Source organism: Rattus norvegicus, chromosome X, assembly GCF_036323735.1.
Source record: "Rattus norvegicus strain BN/NHsdMcwi chromosome X, GRCr8, whole genome shotgun sequence".
NCBI lineage: Eukaryota > Metazoa > Chordata > Mammalia > Rodentia > Muridae > Rattus > Rattus norvegicus.
The window spans coordinates 37,734,537-37,752,059 of record NC_086039.1 but is presented as its reverse complement, the minus strand read 5'-3'; the positions used below and the strand labels follow the sequence as shown (position 1 = coordinate 37,752,059).

At 40.0% G+C, this 17,523-nt stretch overlaps 1 protein-coding gene across 5 annotated transcripts in view; it reads right to left on the bottom strand.

Moving 5' to 3' along the window:
* Cdkl5 (cyclin-dependent kinase-like 5) overlaps positions 1–17,523 on the bottom strand; it is a 230,447-nt gene that overhangs the window by 44,707 nt on the left and 168,217 nt on the right. For all 5 annotated transcript variants that reach the window (XM_039100455.1, XM_017602290.2, NM_001421533.1 and 2 more), the window contains exons 13-16: positions 14,659–14,760; positions 14,282–14,387; positions 8,888–9,011; positions 2,001–2,100 (exon numbers count right to left, since the gene is read on the bottom strand). In XM_039100455.1, the coding sequence (XP_038956383.1) occupies positions 2,001–2,100; positions 8,888–9,011; positions 14,282–14,387; positions 14,659–14,760 (432 nt within the window). The remainder of the gene's footprint in view (positions 1–2,000; positions 2,101–8,887; positions 9,012–14,281; positions 14,388–14,658; positions 14,761–17,523) is intronic.

Sequence of the window (17,523 nt, the reverse complement as noted above, 5' to 3'; positions counted from 1 at the left end):
ATCACATCACAGGGTTGTAGGCATGCAGTTAACAAAACCCCACGAAATTATACCAGTGGCCAGGAAGAGGTGTTGGAAGGATAATGCTTAACAATAGGTAATAGTCTACAGACAATGGCAGAGTTTGGGTTTTTAGCATTTAAATTATTTTAAACATCCTAAAGCAAAGGCAATCCTATTTCTTCACTTCTTAACCCAGTTTCAGCAACAATAGAGTTGAGTGGCATTTTGATTTGACATTTCAATCTAGGCAAGTTTCAGTAAGAGATATAGGTAGCCTTTTCCACCCCCATGAACACTTCAGAAATACCATGTAACCATTAAAATGAAAGTGTAAAACACACACACACACACACACACACACACACACACACACACACACACACACTTTCCTCCACAAATGTAGGCTAAAAAGCTACAGTAAAATACTAAAATCCTGTTTGTGGTAGGTTGGGCAAGATTAAGGATGATGTTTTCTGTTTCACATTTTTTTTTCAATAATGAAATATTTTGGTGGTGGTGGAGATGGCGGTTTGAAGCGGGGTTTTATTATGTAGCTCTGGCTACTCTGAAACTCATTTTGTAGACCAGGCTGGTCATGAACAGAGATCTTCCTGCTTCTGTCACCTGAGTGCGGGGTTAAAGGCTTACAAGACCATGCTCTAAGCCCACTCATAGCTTGAAGTCATTTACTTTGAATGAAATACTTGCATTTAATAAGCAACTTAAAGAATGCTTTGCGAAGGTCTAGATTTAAAGCAGCTTTGAAAATAGAGCTGGAGAAATGGCTCAGCTTTTTAAGAGGATTCGCTGTTCTTCCAGAGGTCATAGTTTAGAGTCCCAGCATACACATGGCAGCTCACAAGTGTCTCTAGTTCCAGGGAAGCCAATGCCCTCTTCTGGTCTCTGTGGGCACCAGGCACATACATAAGGAACAAACACATGCAGGCCAAACCGCCATACACATTACTGATATATATAGCTGCTGTAATAAAGACAAACACACTTATAAGGTTTCTCAAACGGCTTTGAGAGAAATATCCTTAGTATGAGTTATATACTTTCCTACAATCGTGTTTCTTCTTCAGTTACCACTAAGCTGTATTTTCTAATTTTCATGATGGCCTGAAGGGTTCCAGAGGCATTTAGTCTACTCATCGGATAGATAAAGCCAGTGTGATTAGGGCATTTTTTTCTTTAAATGAAGGAGAACAAATCTTGTGTGAAATAAAAGTAAAGTAAAAACCCCAAACTATTAAAAGTGGCTAATTCAATGTTACTTAGGGTATAATAAAATGAAGGAAGGCAGGCTTTTTTTTTCTTTTTTTTTTTTTGAGTGAACTGTCCCTACTGGTGTCCTGGAGTCTGTCTTTCATCCCCACTTTCTCTTGTTACTAGCTAGATTAGAGTTTCCACTTGAGTGGTTCCACAAACTGATGAGTCCAGTCAAGTGGAGCTGGCCCATTGTTCAGATGCAGTTCCTAGAACCTGAGGTGCAGCCTGTCTCACAATGCCGCCGTAAGTGAAACACATTTTCTTCCTGAAGCCAGCCCTGAAATGTCAGATAAAATTGGACCCTCTGTGACTAGATAGCACGGAAGTCAGGGAAGAATGAGGCATGATGGTTATTTATGAATTTCAGGATTTCAATGTAAACCAAAACCATTTCCTAAGTTTTTGCATAGCTCTATGCTCCTAGCGAGACACAAATCCCCTGTCTTCATAGTTTTTACAGCAATCTAAATTCACATGTATAAGTAGTTTATTGAGAGAGGCTTAGAAGTATTTTCTCATCCAATTTAAGTTTCTTTTACTCCTTGAGATTCTGCTGAATCTAGAAAAGGCTTTGTGAGAAGATGGTAATGAAAGACTTCAGAAAGCTGTCTACAATATATCCCCTACTAAGAAATGAAGTCTGACTGCTCTGTGTCCAGTGTAACACATATCCACAGAATAACATAGAACACTATGGTACAGATAGACATTAGTCATATACTTACTGTTTGAGTTTTCTTCTTTTTCTTTTTCATTGACCTGAAAAAGCCTTGCTTCTCCTTTTCTTTGAGTTGATCGGAATGACTAATGTTTTCAGGACTTTTCCTAAATGAGAACACATTTTTAAAATCATATGTATCTTTGAATCATTCTCTTGCCACACTGTGACAAACATAATGAAGGTTGAAAATGTGTGATCCCAGATTCAATCAGCCATGAAGAATTGAGCCCACAGGTAAAGGTCCTCTAAAAAGCAGAGAGAACCGAATCTAATCAGCATGGGGAATGGCTGGTCTTTGGCTCAGGCTTGATCACACTGGCAATTTGAGCATTATTATAAATGATCTGTAGCTGCTCTTTGGGACCATTTTCCTGCTGCTGAAAATCTCTGAATTAGAAATTCTGTAAAATGCATGGCTTAGAGGATGCTTCCTCTGGAACTCTCCAAGGGAAAGAACAGAAACATTTTTCAATACCTTCATTTTTCTATTTACCTTTTAAAAACTAGCTCAACAAGTTTATTATTAGTAACGTGCCAAGTTACTAAACATAAAAAAACCCAATGCTGCTATAGAAACATTATTAATGGAAGAAAAAAATGCCCCAGACTGGAAAATTCCTACTTATTAAACTTTTAATCTATTACACCTAAATGAAAAAAGAATACTCAAGGAAAAAGATGTAGACATGATGTATGCTCAAGGTGTGTGTGTGTGTGTGTGTGTGTGTGTGTGTGTGTGTGTGTGTGTGTGTTGAAGAATCATTCTAGCTGAAAATACTGACATTAAGATTGATACCACATTAGGTCTCTGTGAGGCTAGGTTCATCCTCACCCACTGAGGCCAGACAAGGCAGCCCAGCTAGAAGAACATATACCATATACAACAACAGCTTTTGGGATAGGCCCTGCTTCAGTTGTTCCATATGAAAATCAAGCTACATATCTGCTACATATTAGCAAGGAGGCCTAGGTTCATCATGTGTATGTTCTTTGGTTAGTGGTTCAGTCTCTCAGAGCCCCCCAGGGACAGGGGAATACCTAGGGAGGCCTCCACTCTCTCAGAGGAGAAGGGGAGGGGATATGGGAGGAGGAACTATGGGAAGGGGATGGACCAGGAGGGGAGACAGCGATTGGAATGTAAGGTGAATAAATAAAAAAAATTAAATGTAATTTTAGAATTTAGGAAAGGAAGGAAGGAAGGAAGGAAGAAGGAAGGAAGGAAGGAAGGAAGGAAGGAAGGAAGAAAGAAAGAAAGAAAGAAAGAAAGAAAGAAAGAAAGAAAGAAAGAAAGAAAGATTGATACCCTATGCCTAGTCTTAACTGAAACTTAGTATGTCAAATTTGTTTGATATCCATGGGAGGCCTGTCCTTTTCTGAAGAGAAACAAAGGAGGAAATTAATTTAGGGGTGGGGTTGGAGGTAAAGGGAAGGACTGGGAGGAAAGTAAACTGCATTTAGGATGTACTATATGAGAAAAGAATACATAGAATAAAAAAATTAAAAAGATTGATACCACAGATAACACTAAGTATTTTAATAAAAATAGAAAATATTCAAACAGGAAATAAGCCAGGTGTGGTGGGAGATGCCTGTAATCCCAGCACTCAGAAGGATGAGACAGGACACTTGAGTTGAAGGCCAGTCAGCTCATCTTCCAAGGCTGACTATGAAACAAATCCCCAGTTTTTAAAACAAGAAAGAGGTAAAAAGAGGGGGTGGAAGTCACCTTGGTTTTGGACTTAAACTTGTTAAAAAGCTACTCAACTGGTATTATTCTTGGAAAAAACCTCACATATTTATATATTCCCTAAAAATAAGAGTGGTAGCATCATTAAAAGTAACAGTTAATTTATATTCATGGTTTCAGAATACTAGATAGCGATGAAGTGATTAGAATATCTAAGAAAAACATGAACAAAGCAGCATCCAGCTTTTTTCATTAAAATATGTAAGCCAGAAAAACTCTAAACAAACCATTACTGGATGCATGGCAGAAAACACAATGAAGCTATTAAAAATAAATCACAGCTTCAAAGAATACCCACTGACATGAAAGAATGCTTAAACTATAGTATTAAGTAAAAAATAATGATTTCAAGTTTTTTTTTATGCCAGATAAGTCCAACTACATGGCAAGAAGGTATATATATATAGAGGTATACAATGTACTTTTAATATTCATTTATTTACTTTTAAAGATTTATTTCTGTGTTTGAGCAATTAAGTCTGTATGTATGTACTGCTTGTTTTCCTGAAGCCCACGGAGGTCAGAAGAGGTTGTGGGATTCTGTGGAACTGGGGTTATGGATGGTTGTGAGCCACCAATTGTACTGAGAACTAAAGTTGGACCCTCTGTAGGAACCATGGGTGCTTTTGACTCGAGCCATCCCTCTAGCTGCCACATTCACTTTTTGAAAAAATGCAGGAAGAAATTGCAATAGAAATCTTGGCTGGAGTTGTGGCTCAGTGGACGAGCACTTGTACAATACTGGCAAGACCTTGGGTTCCATTGCCTGAACTGGGGGACAAAAATAAGCCAAGCCTTCTGGCATACGTTTGTGTTCCTAGGTATGTGACTACGGTGGGAGGATCACTTTAGCACATGTGTTTGAGAACAGTGTTCAACAGTGGTTAGATTACCCCTTCTCAAAAAAGAACCCAACCCCCCAAAAAACCTTAAAAGCTCTACCTGGGTGTAGAATATTCTCCTTTTAAATTTTAACTCTTCTTAAAGAAGAAACCCCACCCCAAAAAAACCATAAAAGTTCTATCTAGGTAGTAGAATTATCGATAAATTTTTAAATTTCTGAGAACACATTGAATAGTATGCTATAGGTCATCAATAAGGTGTTATTACAGCACAGAGTATTTTTGGGTTAGGGATATAGTTGGTGCTGCTGTAACGCAGCTGGTGAAATGTGCACCTGGCATGCACAAAGCCCCATGTTTAACTTCAGACCCACATAAACCCAACATGATGGCACACGGCTATAATCTGAGTACCCAGGAGCACCCCAGGCATTCTTGAAGTCCATTAGAACTTCCTATTTAAGCACCGCTTAAGTTCCAAGTTCTGAAGTACAAGTTCTATGATTCAATCTGGGAACCCAGAGCAGTGCCTTCATCACGTTGAAAGCTAGAAGCTTTAGATGTGGTTGCATGGGTACAAATGGGATGGTGGCAAGTTACAAGTTCTCTAAATGCAGGGCTGTACTATTGGGGAAAACATTACCTTCACAGCTTCATCAATACAGTCAAGGGCCAGGGTCTGGTGTGTGTGGGGGGGGGCAAACTGACATTAGAGCAGAATTTTAGTACCAGCAGGAAAGGAAAGAAGAGGACACCATTCCTAGGAGGAAGCAGAATTCTGCTTGGGAACATAAAAGTCTAGGATGAGGTAGAGAATAATGTTCAAGTGAGAGGCTGGAGAAGTTGAGGGTAAGAAAGAAGTGGGGCAGGAGAACAGTTCTGCATTTGCCATTGAAGAGTTGGTCCTGGGAAACGGGGAAGATGATGGATCAAAGAGCCTCCTCTGGGGTCTTTAAGGCACTGGATACACTACAGACTAGGTGGGACAGGAGGAATGATGAGTTCAACATTTTCAAGTTGAAGTAGACCAGGTGTGGGGGGTTGAGAGGTAGGTAGGAAAAGATTCTAGGGACCAAAGGGAAAAAGGAAATAAATTACCCGTGAACAAGATGAAAGCTAGGACTGGAGCACGAGTACTGTTTGCATTGTAAAAGACAGAAGAAAGCAAGCCTGAGCAAAGAAGGGGAGACACAAAGAAAATTAAGAACTACTCAGAAGCATGCACAGAAATAACAGAGAGAAAATAGCCTGGAAGAGAAAGGGAGAGAGAGCAGCTGCCCGGAACACAGGTACTTGAAAAGCTGTGAATTATACAATGGAAGAAGGAAGGAGCCTTGAACGAGCAGCATTAAGCCCACCAGGCGTGTGTGTGGCAACTATTGCCCTACCTGGATTTGTGGCTTCTGTAATTTCACCTGCTATAGTGGGCAGATTTGGGTAGCGCATACATTTCAGAGAGGGAAGCTTTGAGAAGGGTTATACATATAGTGACCTAGCCCATCACCTGGGGTAACAGCATTGATCAAAATAGTATGGCTACGAGGCCGAGGGAGGATATACAGTAAAGGATAAACAGACAGGGTCTCGCACAAAACTGTGACTCCTGTCATCTTGCCCAACAACTATTCCCAAGGGAGTTATGAAGAATGAGGGAAGTTGAAAGATTCACTGTAATCATGGAAGGAAGAAATGGAAACAAAAACTGACTTAAAGTTAATCAGCACTTACTGAGTATCATATTAGGTATTAGAGATAAAGAGAGAAATCAACCAAAGAGCCTGGCCTCTCACTCAAAACTGCTCCCAAACGCAGGATGCAGAGCAGTGGGAATGAGGCTGCACGGCCAGCCTGGAACTTTAGTATAACCCCTCTGGGAGCAGCATGGAGAGTGAGTGGGAGAGGAGGGGCACTGCTCTGTTATTCCTCCTGCCTCATCCCCTCCCCAGCAGTAACTAAGAAAGTCAGTGAAGGAGTCTATGAGAAAAACCACAAGACAGACTGACAAGGAAAAATATATTCATATATGAACAATATGATACAATATGTTTGTATTTTTGAAGCAAGATATTCATAACCTTGTGTAAAGAAAAAAAATAGTCATTATTCAAATGGGTTTCAGAGTTCTTTACTTCACTAGTCGGATTTTGAATCAACTTAGTTCAAGTATCCACTTTTAGCCCAATTTTGATGGCAGTTTTTCTAAACTAGTTCCATACTTTGTCATTTGTCTAGTTATTGTAAAGAAAATGCTATTCATTTTATAGGTGCACACTCTAAATTGATACCCATCTAAATCAATGCACAGGATTTTCCCAGGTCTGTGAAAAGATAAAGCACACAAGTGCTTTGCTCCATAGCGACTGCCTGTGATCCTTCTCCCCCTACACCCCCCAAACACTGTTGTGAGCTAGAAGCACATCATACCCTAACGACCTTGGTACTAACCGTTAAAACTGGGCACAAGGATGAATAAACAGCTTATAAGTGAGGACTGAATCGTTATCCTATTGGTAAGGATGATGAGTCTGACTGTTTAAGTCTATTTTTCTTGTTTTGAAATATTTTAGCTTATCTCCCATTTCTTAAGTGAATTCAAGACAACTGAGATAGCCAGAATAACAGCTCTGAGTATTAAACTACAACATCTATTTTTTGGTTTTAAATATGATATAGTATTTTGAACTTTCCATCACAGAAAATATGTACAGTGTACAAGTATTTTCTTCCCCAAAGAAATTTAAAGTGGTACTATTACAGAAACAGACTGGCCTGAGGTTATGTGATAGTTTAAGAATTGCATTTTACCATGTTTCTCTAATAAGACTTTTATGTTTGTGGTATCAAATGCGTAGTTCTCTCAGATATAAAGAATATGGTGAAACAGAGATCTTTGTCAAGAAAAAAATCAAGATGAGTCAAGGTTAATTAAAGATTAAATGATGTTAGATGTGATACATGAAGATGTGCCACAGAAACATTAATAGGAGGAGAAAAGAATAAAAAAAGAGAGCCCATTTACAGCTGGGGATTCTGGAATCTTCTTAAACACATAATGGCAACATTAGAACAAGGAAGACTTGATGATGTCTTGGCTAAAGATTAACATCCCAACTGTACTTTTGATTATTTTGAAAACAACCAATTTCATAAATATACATATATACACACTCTCATCTAAAGTCCTATTCAGAGACATTAGAACACTTGGTTATCATATACTAGGCCCTATATTCAGCCCCCACAACCAAACCAAATCAAATCCGTCAAACATGCACAAGTACCACCCCCCACACACATATACCACATTGCTAAGGATGTCTACTTTTGGATCCCCACCCCCCTACCCCAGGCAAGGCATTGAGATAGAATCACGCTACATAGCTCAGACTAGCTTTAAACTGGCAGTCCTCTCATCTCAGTCTCCTAAGTGCCGGAATTACACAGTACCACCATGCTGGCCAGTTCATAGTTTCATTAAATTTTTATGTGACTAGCCTACTTTTCAAAGGATTAGGCCAGTCTAAGATTGATACTGTTTTAGATTGTTCCCACTGGGTCATGCAAACAACCAAGAAAAAACAGTTCCTCCCCTGCATCTGCATTTGACATTCTGACAGGCTTCTCAGGGTTTGTCCAAGCCACACCTGAAAATGGTCAACACTGAAAACCAACAAAAGCTAAACCTGTTTTCTTATGTTTTCTACACACCAGGGAGGAAAACACAGTCACAAAGAGGTATGGAAGTTTATGAGCAAAGTTAAAATCAAAAGGGTCAACAAAGCATGGAAACATTAAATATAATAACCAAAGCTACTAACACAGTGAGCCGTTCCAGTGCCAGGTACCACTGTAGGTGCCTTTTTAACATCACATCATGTAAATATCATAACAATTCCAGATGGAGCGCTGGTGTTCTGTGTCCCTGCTCCATGTTACATGTGTGCAGCAGCAGGTATGCCCTCCTCCTTTCAAGCTTCAGTGTACATGGAATGGGAGTAGCCCCTCCCTCAAAGGGCAGCTATGAGAAAGAACTAAGGCAGTGCATACAGAGGGCTATGCAAAGTGTCAGGACCAAGTTCACTGTCAATGAAGGAATGAACGAATATGATGAAAGACTTATCTGTTAGTTTTTCTTTTACATGCTACTTAATAGAAATTCTGAAAACCCTGTGACATAACATGTTTTTCTTAAGGAAAAAAAAAGATCTAGTGGGTAAAAGAATACTAAAAAGTCTATCTTGCATGCCTTTGCATTTCCAAATCTACAATTAGCAAAAGGAAGAGTAAGACCAAACCACTCACCACGGATCAAATCCTGGTTGTCTTTTTGAATGATTTGTGCCAGAACTACTATCCGATGGCAGAGAAGAAACTCGAGTGGACACATTATTTTCATGGAAAGAATTGTCTGGTCGTGGAGATGGCACTAAATGAAAGAAAAAGGAAAGCATTACTGAAGTACTTTGTGGCTTTAAGTAGTTCTAATGTTATTCCACTGCATTTCTTGGACACAAACAAAAAGTCATCTTCTGCCTTTCCAGAAGTTCTGTTTCCCGAGTATGGAGGTGGGCCAGGCAAATTTCCCTCGTCAACTGCTTACATGGTTACAGGGTAAGTCATAAAGATTTCAAAGCAGAAACCTGAGATGTCAGCTGATGTACTGAAGAATATTTGGGGACATTGTAAAATGGGGCATCATCTAAAATATGACTATTGTAACAGCACCCTCCCCCAAAATGCTTTGTTGGCATTCTTTATAGTTGAGGCTTTCTCATTACAGGTCTAACTATGCAAAATCCATTCTTAGTCCAATATACTTAATAATAAGTGTATTGGAACATACAAATTGCAGTTTAAGACTTGATAATGTAAGGGTGTATACTTAGATCTTTAAATTGTAAGGAAATTTGGCCATTTGCACAAATACATTCTTGGAGCAAAACTGAACAGAAATATAGATTATGATGTATTGAGTGATTCTGCTTTGGGGAAAGAGGTAACCATGTTTTCATCAATTTCTAAACTTGGCCATTCTACAGATTTCATCACAAAAGTAATATATACATTGTATACCAAGATGGCTGACACCAAGCAAGGAAGTGCTTGCTAGATGTAATTCCACTGTTCAAGAGACTCAGGCAGGAGGACTGAATGAGATCAAGGATAGACTAGGTTAGAGTGAGTTCAGGTCATTCTGACTAGGTTATAGTATGATGTTGTCTTATACTGATGTTGAGGCAACAACCACATATTTATACAGGGGATTACATCCATGTATTATAGTTTTTAAGGTAAACAGTTAATAGTATGATTTCTTGTCACTTCCCAAATATTCTTATTGCTATTTAACCCACCTCCCACCTGCTTCTGTACTTGCCTCCTCTCTTTTCACATTTCCCTGATCAGATCACCTATCCCCTGCTATTTCCCTCTCTACTGTTCCCTGACCTTGGCAACGATCCCATTTTAATTTCCTGTTTGCTTTACAGAGCCCAGAGATCCTGAACTGGAACTGACCTACATGCCTCTCCCTGAGGACTAGCTTTCATGATACCAGAAGGTGCCATCCAAATTTCTAAAAGAAGGAGACATCAACAGTCCTACTGTGGGGGTTTGAATAAGGATGTCCCCACAGACTCATAGATTGGAATGCTTGGTTACCAGGGAGTGGCACTATTAGGAAGCACTGTTAGGCATTGTTGGAGGAACTGTGTCACTGGGGGGTGGCTTTTCAGGTTTTTCCAGATGCTCAAGTTAGGCCCAGTTTCTCTTTCTTCCTATTGCCTGCTGATCTGGATGCACAATTCACAGCTAGCTCTCCAGCAACTAAACATTTGGACTGTAATCCAGACCCATTGAAATATTCTCCTTTATGAGAGTTGCTATGATCATGGTGTCTCTTCACAGCAATAAAACTCCAACTAAGAAATCTACCCAGCTATAATGCCGATGAACCACATCAATGACCAGCAAGGCACAATAACTTTAAGGGTACAGTAACGCTATGTATACCGTGTCAGTAGCCAAGAGCTTTTGGATTATACTGAAGACCTGCTCAATTAGAGGGAAACCTAGCCAGCTACCCAGTGAAAGCATGGATCTTGGAGGAGAATCTATAACTACACTCCTCAGCAATAGATAGAGACTACTATAGAAAACCACACTTAGTCAAAATGCAGAGCTGTGGCACCCAGTCCTAATGGATACATCTATAATACATCCTGAACCTAATGCTTAGGGAACATTTTAGAAGAGGGAGGGAACAGATTTTAAGAACGATAGGATCAGGAAATTTGCTATGAGACTGTGTCCCATGGGAAGATAAAGAAGTTACATCACAAAATCTTAGCAACATTCAGAAGCATGAGTTGAGCAAGGACAATACCAAAGGATATGTCAAAGTAGACAGAGAAAAGCCCAGGAGGCCTCTATAGGCAACTGAGGAAAGCTGGGAGCATGAGAGGTGCCAAAAGATCAGCCCTGGAAACATATGTACAAGTAACATACGGAGTGAGAAGGTTACAGTTAGGAATATATGTTACACATATGCATATGCTATAAAAATTAATGAAAAAAGAAACCATGTATTTGAAGCAAGCAAGGTGCTGGCATAAAGGAGACTCTGGAGGGAGGAAAGGGAAGGAAGAAATGTAATCATAATCTCAAAAATAAATTAAAACAACACCACAACAAAAAAATGACACCATTTTCACTTGCCTCTAGATAAGAAACCTGGATAAGAAAGTAGAATGAACCTATTCTAGAAACATCTTTCCAGATATATCTAGAAACATCTGTCATTTTTTTAAAACCACTCTTTTTCTCTGGGACATACCAGTATCATTGAAATGACAGATGTCTCTAAGTCTTTCATTTAGTTTAAACTCTCCTTTCTATTACTGAATTTTTTTAAAAAAAAATGCTACTTGCCAAATCTCAAAGTAGATTATGAGATAAGTGAATGTTTTTCCCATAGTAACCAATTCAATCTATTTGTAACTAAAATGGATTTGGGTGTAACCCAAAGACTATTTTGTTAATTTAAAACTCTACTTCCATTATATTAAAATACTCCTCTACTGGACATGATAGCACACAACTATGATTCCAGTATTGAAATATAAAAAGAGGAGGATAAAAGTCAGCTGGAGGCCAGCCTGGTCTACATGGATAGTCCCTACCCCCAAAAGAAGGATATTTTCTCCAATCATTTGTATAAACAACAAATTACAGATGATTTTAAAAGAAAATCCTTACACTGAAGATGTTTTTACTCATACACTCAAGACAAGAAAAGTAATTAACTTTAGTCTGAATTAAAAGTTTAGCCTTGGGCTGGAGAGATGGCTCAGCGGTTAAGAACACTGGTGGCTCTTTCAGAGGTCCAGAGTTTATTTTCAGCAGCCAGATTGTGGCTCACAACCATCTGTTAGGTGATCTGAGTCCCCTGTCTGGTGTGCATGAAGACAGACCACTCACATTTATAAAATAAATGAACAAAAAAAGGTTAGCCTTATAAGATTCTAAAGTCACGGGGCTGGGGATTTAGCTCAGTGGTAGAGCGCTTACCTAGGAAGCGCAAGGCCCTGGGTTCGGTCCCCAGCTCCGAAAAAAAGAACCAAAAAAAAAAAAAGATTCTAAAGTCACCATGGAATTGAGTGGGGTGGGGATTAAGAAGTATAGTTGATGCCTAGTGTTTTTCCAAAGGTAGAGGTGGGAGAGAGCAAATAATAGCCTAATAATTCAACTCACATCTCTTCCTGAATAACACGTGTATGCATTTATTTAGCTTAGATTCCTAATTTTAATTACCAAACAGTTCTTTGTGTCCCCTCTGACCCCAATTGAAAGTCTCCATCTGTCTGTAACATGGGAAAGAGCAGGAGGTCAGGCAATGTGGACATACAAGTCAAGACTGTCTTATGGACTTTTCATACCCGAGCCTCCTCCTCATATGCCACCAAAGCACTGGGATTCTCAAATATTTGGCACTTTATCATCAGGTACAACCTCAAAGGGTTGTCTTTCTTTATTAGGTCTCTGCTAAATTCACAGAACTCAAAAACCATGTTTTAGTCATCTGTTCAACAACAAAGTGTATTTTTAAGATACTCTTGAAAGATTTTTCTTTAATTCATCTGATAACTATTTATGGAGCTGTGCCAGGCAGTTCCTTGCCTCTCTCTTTCCTTTCCTCCATCTCGCTCTTTCAGGATCAAATGCAGGGTTTCACACATGCCAGGCAAACATTCTATCGCTGATCCCTGCCTCCATCCTGTGAACTCAGAATAGTCAAGAGGTTCAAAAACCTGGCAAAGAAACACTGGAACTAGTGCAATGTGTTCAGGAACAAAAACAGGGCACCGTGAATGGAACAGAGAAGAGATACTGCTGGGGTAGAATAGGGAAAACTGTCACACAGAAACAACTAGTGCCAGCAGGAGAGTAGTCAGTCCAGGCCATGGAGACAGCCAGGTGTGCCTGGGACTTGTAGGTAGAGGTAGGTGGGGAGCAGACAGAGTGGACCACATGGATTTGATTATAAAAGCCTGGAATGGCACCTCATGGGATTTCAATTTTGCTCTGTTATCAAGCATCCAAAGGCTTCTGAACAAGTCAGAGCTAAGGTATTGGGGTACAATTGTGGGCTACTGGGGGCAATGGATATCTGCTCTATTTCTTTCTCCAGTAGTACCATTATCTGACTGCCCTAGAGAATTACTATACTTGCTGGCAGTGTCTTTTGTAAAAGTGAGAATGAGGATGGATATTTTTATCTGTCTTATCTACTAACATTCTAGGCATGTCAAAACTTTTCATATAACAATGTTACATTGCCATGTATAATATTCACACTTTAGAAACAGACAATCAAAATATTTTTAAAAATCTCAAACTCGGTAGGTTGGCATACACCTTTACACTCAAGAGGCTGAGATGGGCAAATGTTTTTGAGTTTGAGGCCAGTCTATACCTATAGTTCCAGGCCAGCCTATGTCTACACAGTGAGACCCTGTTCCAAATAAAAGTTATATATATTCTACACACACACACACACACACACACACACACACACACACAGAGAGAGAGAGAGAGAGAGAGAGAGAGAGAGAGAGAGAGAGAGAGAGACCTTCATATAGCTCATCATGGCATGGGAAAGATTGATTACACCAGGTCTCATGGCCTGAGACTAATCTCCTGGACCTACATGGTAGACAAAAAGAACTGAGTCCTATAAGCTGTCCTCTGACCTCTATGGGTATACCATGGCCTATGTGTCTCCAGCCTCAAAATAAATACATATAATTTTTAAAATTCTCATGTTTTATGGATGTTTATAATTTGGTGTGGAGCTGTGTTCATAGCTCTCATGTAGCCACACTATACATATGGATGGCAGGTTAGAGATTTTTTTTTTATAGGTCAATATCTAGCTTCAGAAGGATCATTCTGAGGACTGTTTGGATGGGTGTCTTGAAGACAGAAACTAATCAGGGTCCCAGCCAGAAGAGACAAGGGACTAAACAATGATGGTGACTAGGGGCAAGGAGAATTGGTAGATGATGGCAACACAGGTGACACTGTTGGTCTGAGGTTCACTGGAGCAGTGAAGAAATGGTGGTGGACAAGGAAAGGACACGGACTCAGCAGAAAACAGAGGAGGATTCTAGTAAATATGGGGTGGGCATGGCTTACCTCTATAAAAGCTACCAACTCTCCTTGGGACAGGATCATTGTACAGATGCCGATTTTCTTTGGGAGCCGTGCCGTCGTCAGAGTGTGGGTCATGGTATACTCCACCCTGAGATAGGAAACACGGTTATGAATGTTAAACCATGGCTTGATGATCAGTGCAGCTTACAACAAAGCCCAGCAGTACCTATATTTTTTGATCTTTTAAAGGAAAAGTCAGGCTTATGTCACAAAGAAAACTACTTATTTTCTAAGTAAGTTGAATTAATTTGCGGGAGATTGGGTGTGGATAAGGTTGAAAAGCTAGGCTGTAAGGATGCCGAGTGAACGGTCCTCACAGACCAGACTATGGGATGTTAAAAACTCTGAAGAGCTCAGACCTCAGATTTCTGACGGGTGTGGAACGAAGAGGTGCCTTCTCGGGAGGACTCTTTTACAGAAGGTCTTGCCACAGTCATTTCTGGAGGAAGCTGTTCTCCAGGCTGTAAGTCAAATTAAAAAAGAGTTATAGAAGCTTCCTATCTCTAGGGATGAAAACGCATCATGGTCTTCATTCAATACAGCTAGGACCTTAACCAGCTAAAATACAAATCATGGGGTGACTTCAACATAACTCATTCCATAAAAAAGTAAAATGGATGTAAAATAAGTCCCGCAAATTTTAACAGATAGCGAGATTCTCAATAAAGTTAAGGCAAGTAAGGACTTCATTAGTCTGAAAATAGTTCAATTAATTATTTAAAACAACAAAAGAAATCACCTTTCTATCTAGACAGTAACAGCTCTAAGCTTAGCGATTCTATCAGTCAATCTAAAAGTGTTCTTACAGATTTCAGGCTGAGTTCTCTGAAAGGAAAAATGCAGAGGCCAAAGTATTTTTCCAGGAGTCTTATGCAGCAGATGCAGAGGTAAATAAATGTTTTGTGAATGCGAAGAGGGTTAGAATAAGCCCTGTTAATGGTTTTTGTCTTCAGAGTGCCCACCTCCTATAGTTTATGGTGCTTCTTGCTCGCTTCACCCTCTCCAGGACAGTAGCTCATGTGCTCAATGCATTTCTTTGGCATGGTCATGATGGTGCTTATATCTAGAGATGCTCCCACTCCCTAGCTCCCTCTCAAGTAGGCTGAGTCATAACCCCAGCACAGCAGTGGGTCTTGAACAGTGTCCAAGGGAGAAAAATAGATCCCATTTGCTATCCTGGGTTAGGAGGGTTAAGGAACACAATTAGAGGGAGCTGGCTGCTTTCAGCATGTACATACTATCCATAAAATGTATTATCTCAAGCCTAGGTATTATACATTAAATGTTTTAATTTAAAAGCTGGAATAAGATCTAGTACCCTCCCCTACCTTCCTTCCCACCACTGTATTTAAAAAATTTTGCAAAGAAATTAATTTGGTGCAGCCTTTCTTCTTTCTACTTCGCCACCTGTACTGTTCTGTACTGTTGACAAAGGCCAGAGTAAGATTTTTTTTAAGGAAATGAGTTATTTACATTTAAACTAAACACAGTGAGCGTCCCCATACTTTTGAAAGTAGTGACAATACTTCCCAGGAGAATGAGCACCACAGTTTACTCACAGCCCTTTCAAGCCTTCCAAGCCACCTTCTAGCCTTTAATTGTGGCCTTTCTTAAGGCTTGGCACTGCACCTCCTGAACTGGACTGAAGTAACAGCAGGATATGTGCTAAGCCCCAGTAATTGTTTATAATTAGTTTAGGACTATAATGTTCAGAGAAATTGATTTTCTGAAATCTCTGAGAGCCAGTCATTTGTCCGATTTCCAAGGGAGGCTGCATTTCATTTTTCTTTTGTTTAACACTTGCCTCGATGCCAACAACGTGCTTGGTTTTGGTCTCCAACTCCCTTCTACAGGCAGTGGCCAGGCCCTAGAGATATTTCTAGATATTCTGGGTTCTCGTATCTCTATAGTGAGTTCCCAGGACTACTCCTAACCATTCCTATAATTTCATTTAAAGCTTCTGCAAATACCTCCTGCCCCACCTTTAGCTGGGCACTAGGCTATCTTGCCACAATTTTATACTAGGGGACGTGAAATTGCCTCAGAATCCCAGTTCTACCTTGAACTACCAACTGGGGAGAGTCAGGCAGCTTACCCATCTCCTATGAGTCTCAATGGAGAGGGAGAGTGTTGAATTCAGGAGCTTTAAAATCCCTACCACAATGCCAAAAAGGACCTCCTAGGAAAGAAACCCTTCAACAGTACAAGTGGCAAGCGTGGCTGTGTCTACTGCACAGCCCTTGAGATCCACTCTGCTTTCATACCGGCACTCAATCCTCACCTCATATGAGAATTGTTCAGCTCTTACATTTTCATTCCAACAATGGGAAACCAGTCAGGATCCATGTAGCACCACGTCCTCCTTCCTCTTTTTAGTCCTCTTTCCTGCTGTTATCACTCTCCTCCCCAAGTGAAATCTCAACCTTCGCTCGCAGAAGTACCTGCTCAGATTCCCCCTCTCTGGGAGCCTCCATCAGGGCCTATGCTGAACTGACAGAATTGCTTCCACCTTTTTATTTATTTTTTAACACACAAGCATACTTCTGCATGGCTACTGGTATAAAAGTGTACAGTATTAGAACAAATCATTTGTTGCCTAGTGTCCCCTTTCAGTCAGCATACTTCAAAACAACAGGGACACTTTAATTTCATCTTTCCAATCAGGGTTCTTGTGATGCTTACCCTGGCTTCATTCTTCATCTATCTACATAGGTTAGCTACATCGAAGCCATTTCAGACTGTGCCTGCTCACGTGACCTCTCCCTGCTCTCTAGGCCTATTCATAGCCAGTGCTCTAGTAATGTAGGCCTTAATGATTTTGTAGGTTAACAAGTAAAATGCTTAGCATGCAAACCTGATGACCTGCGTTAGATCCCTAAAACCCATAAAAGGTGGCTGGAGAGAACCAACTCCGCCAAGTCACCCTTCCATGTGCATATCTATGTATATCCCTTGCCCCATGTCATACATACATACATAATTAAAAAACCTCAAGGGGCCAGAGAGGTCAGCAGTTAAAAACATATACTGCCTTTGCAGAAGACCTGTGTTTGGTTCCTAGAACCGATGTCAGACGGCTCACAACTTTCTCTAACTCTAGCTCCAAAGGTATGTGATATCTCTGGCCTCTGTATGTACCTGTACTTATTTGCTCATAATTAAGACACAGATATATACATAATTTTAAAAATCTTTTAAAATATGAAAGACTGGCCTGAAGTTAA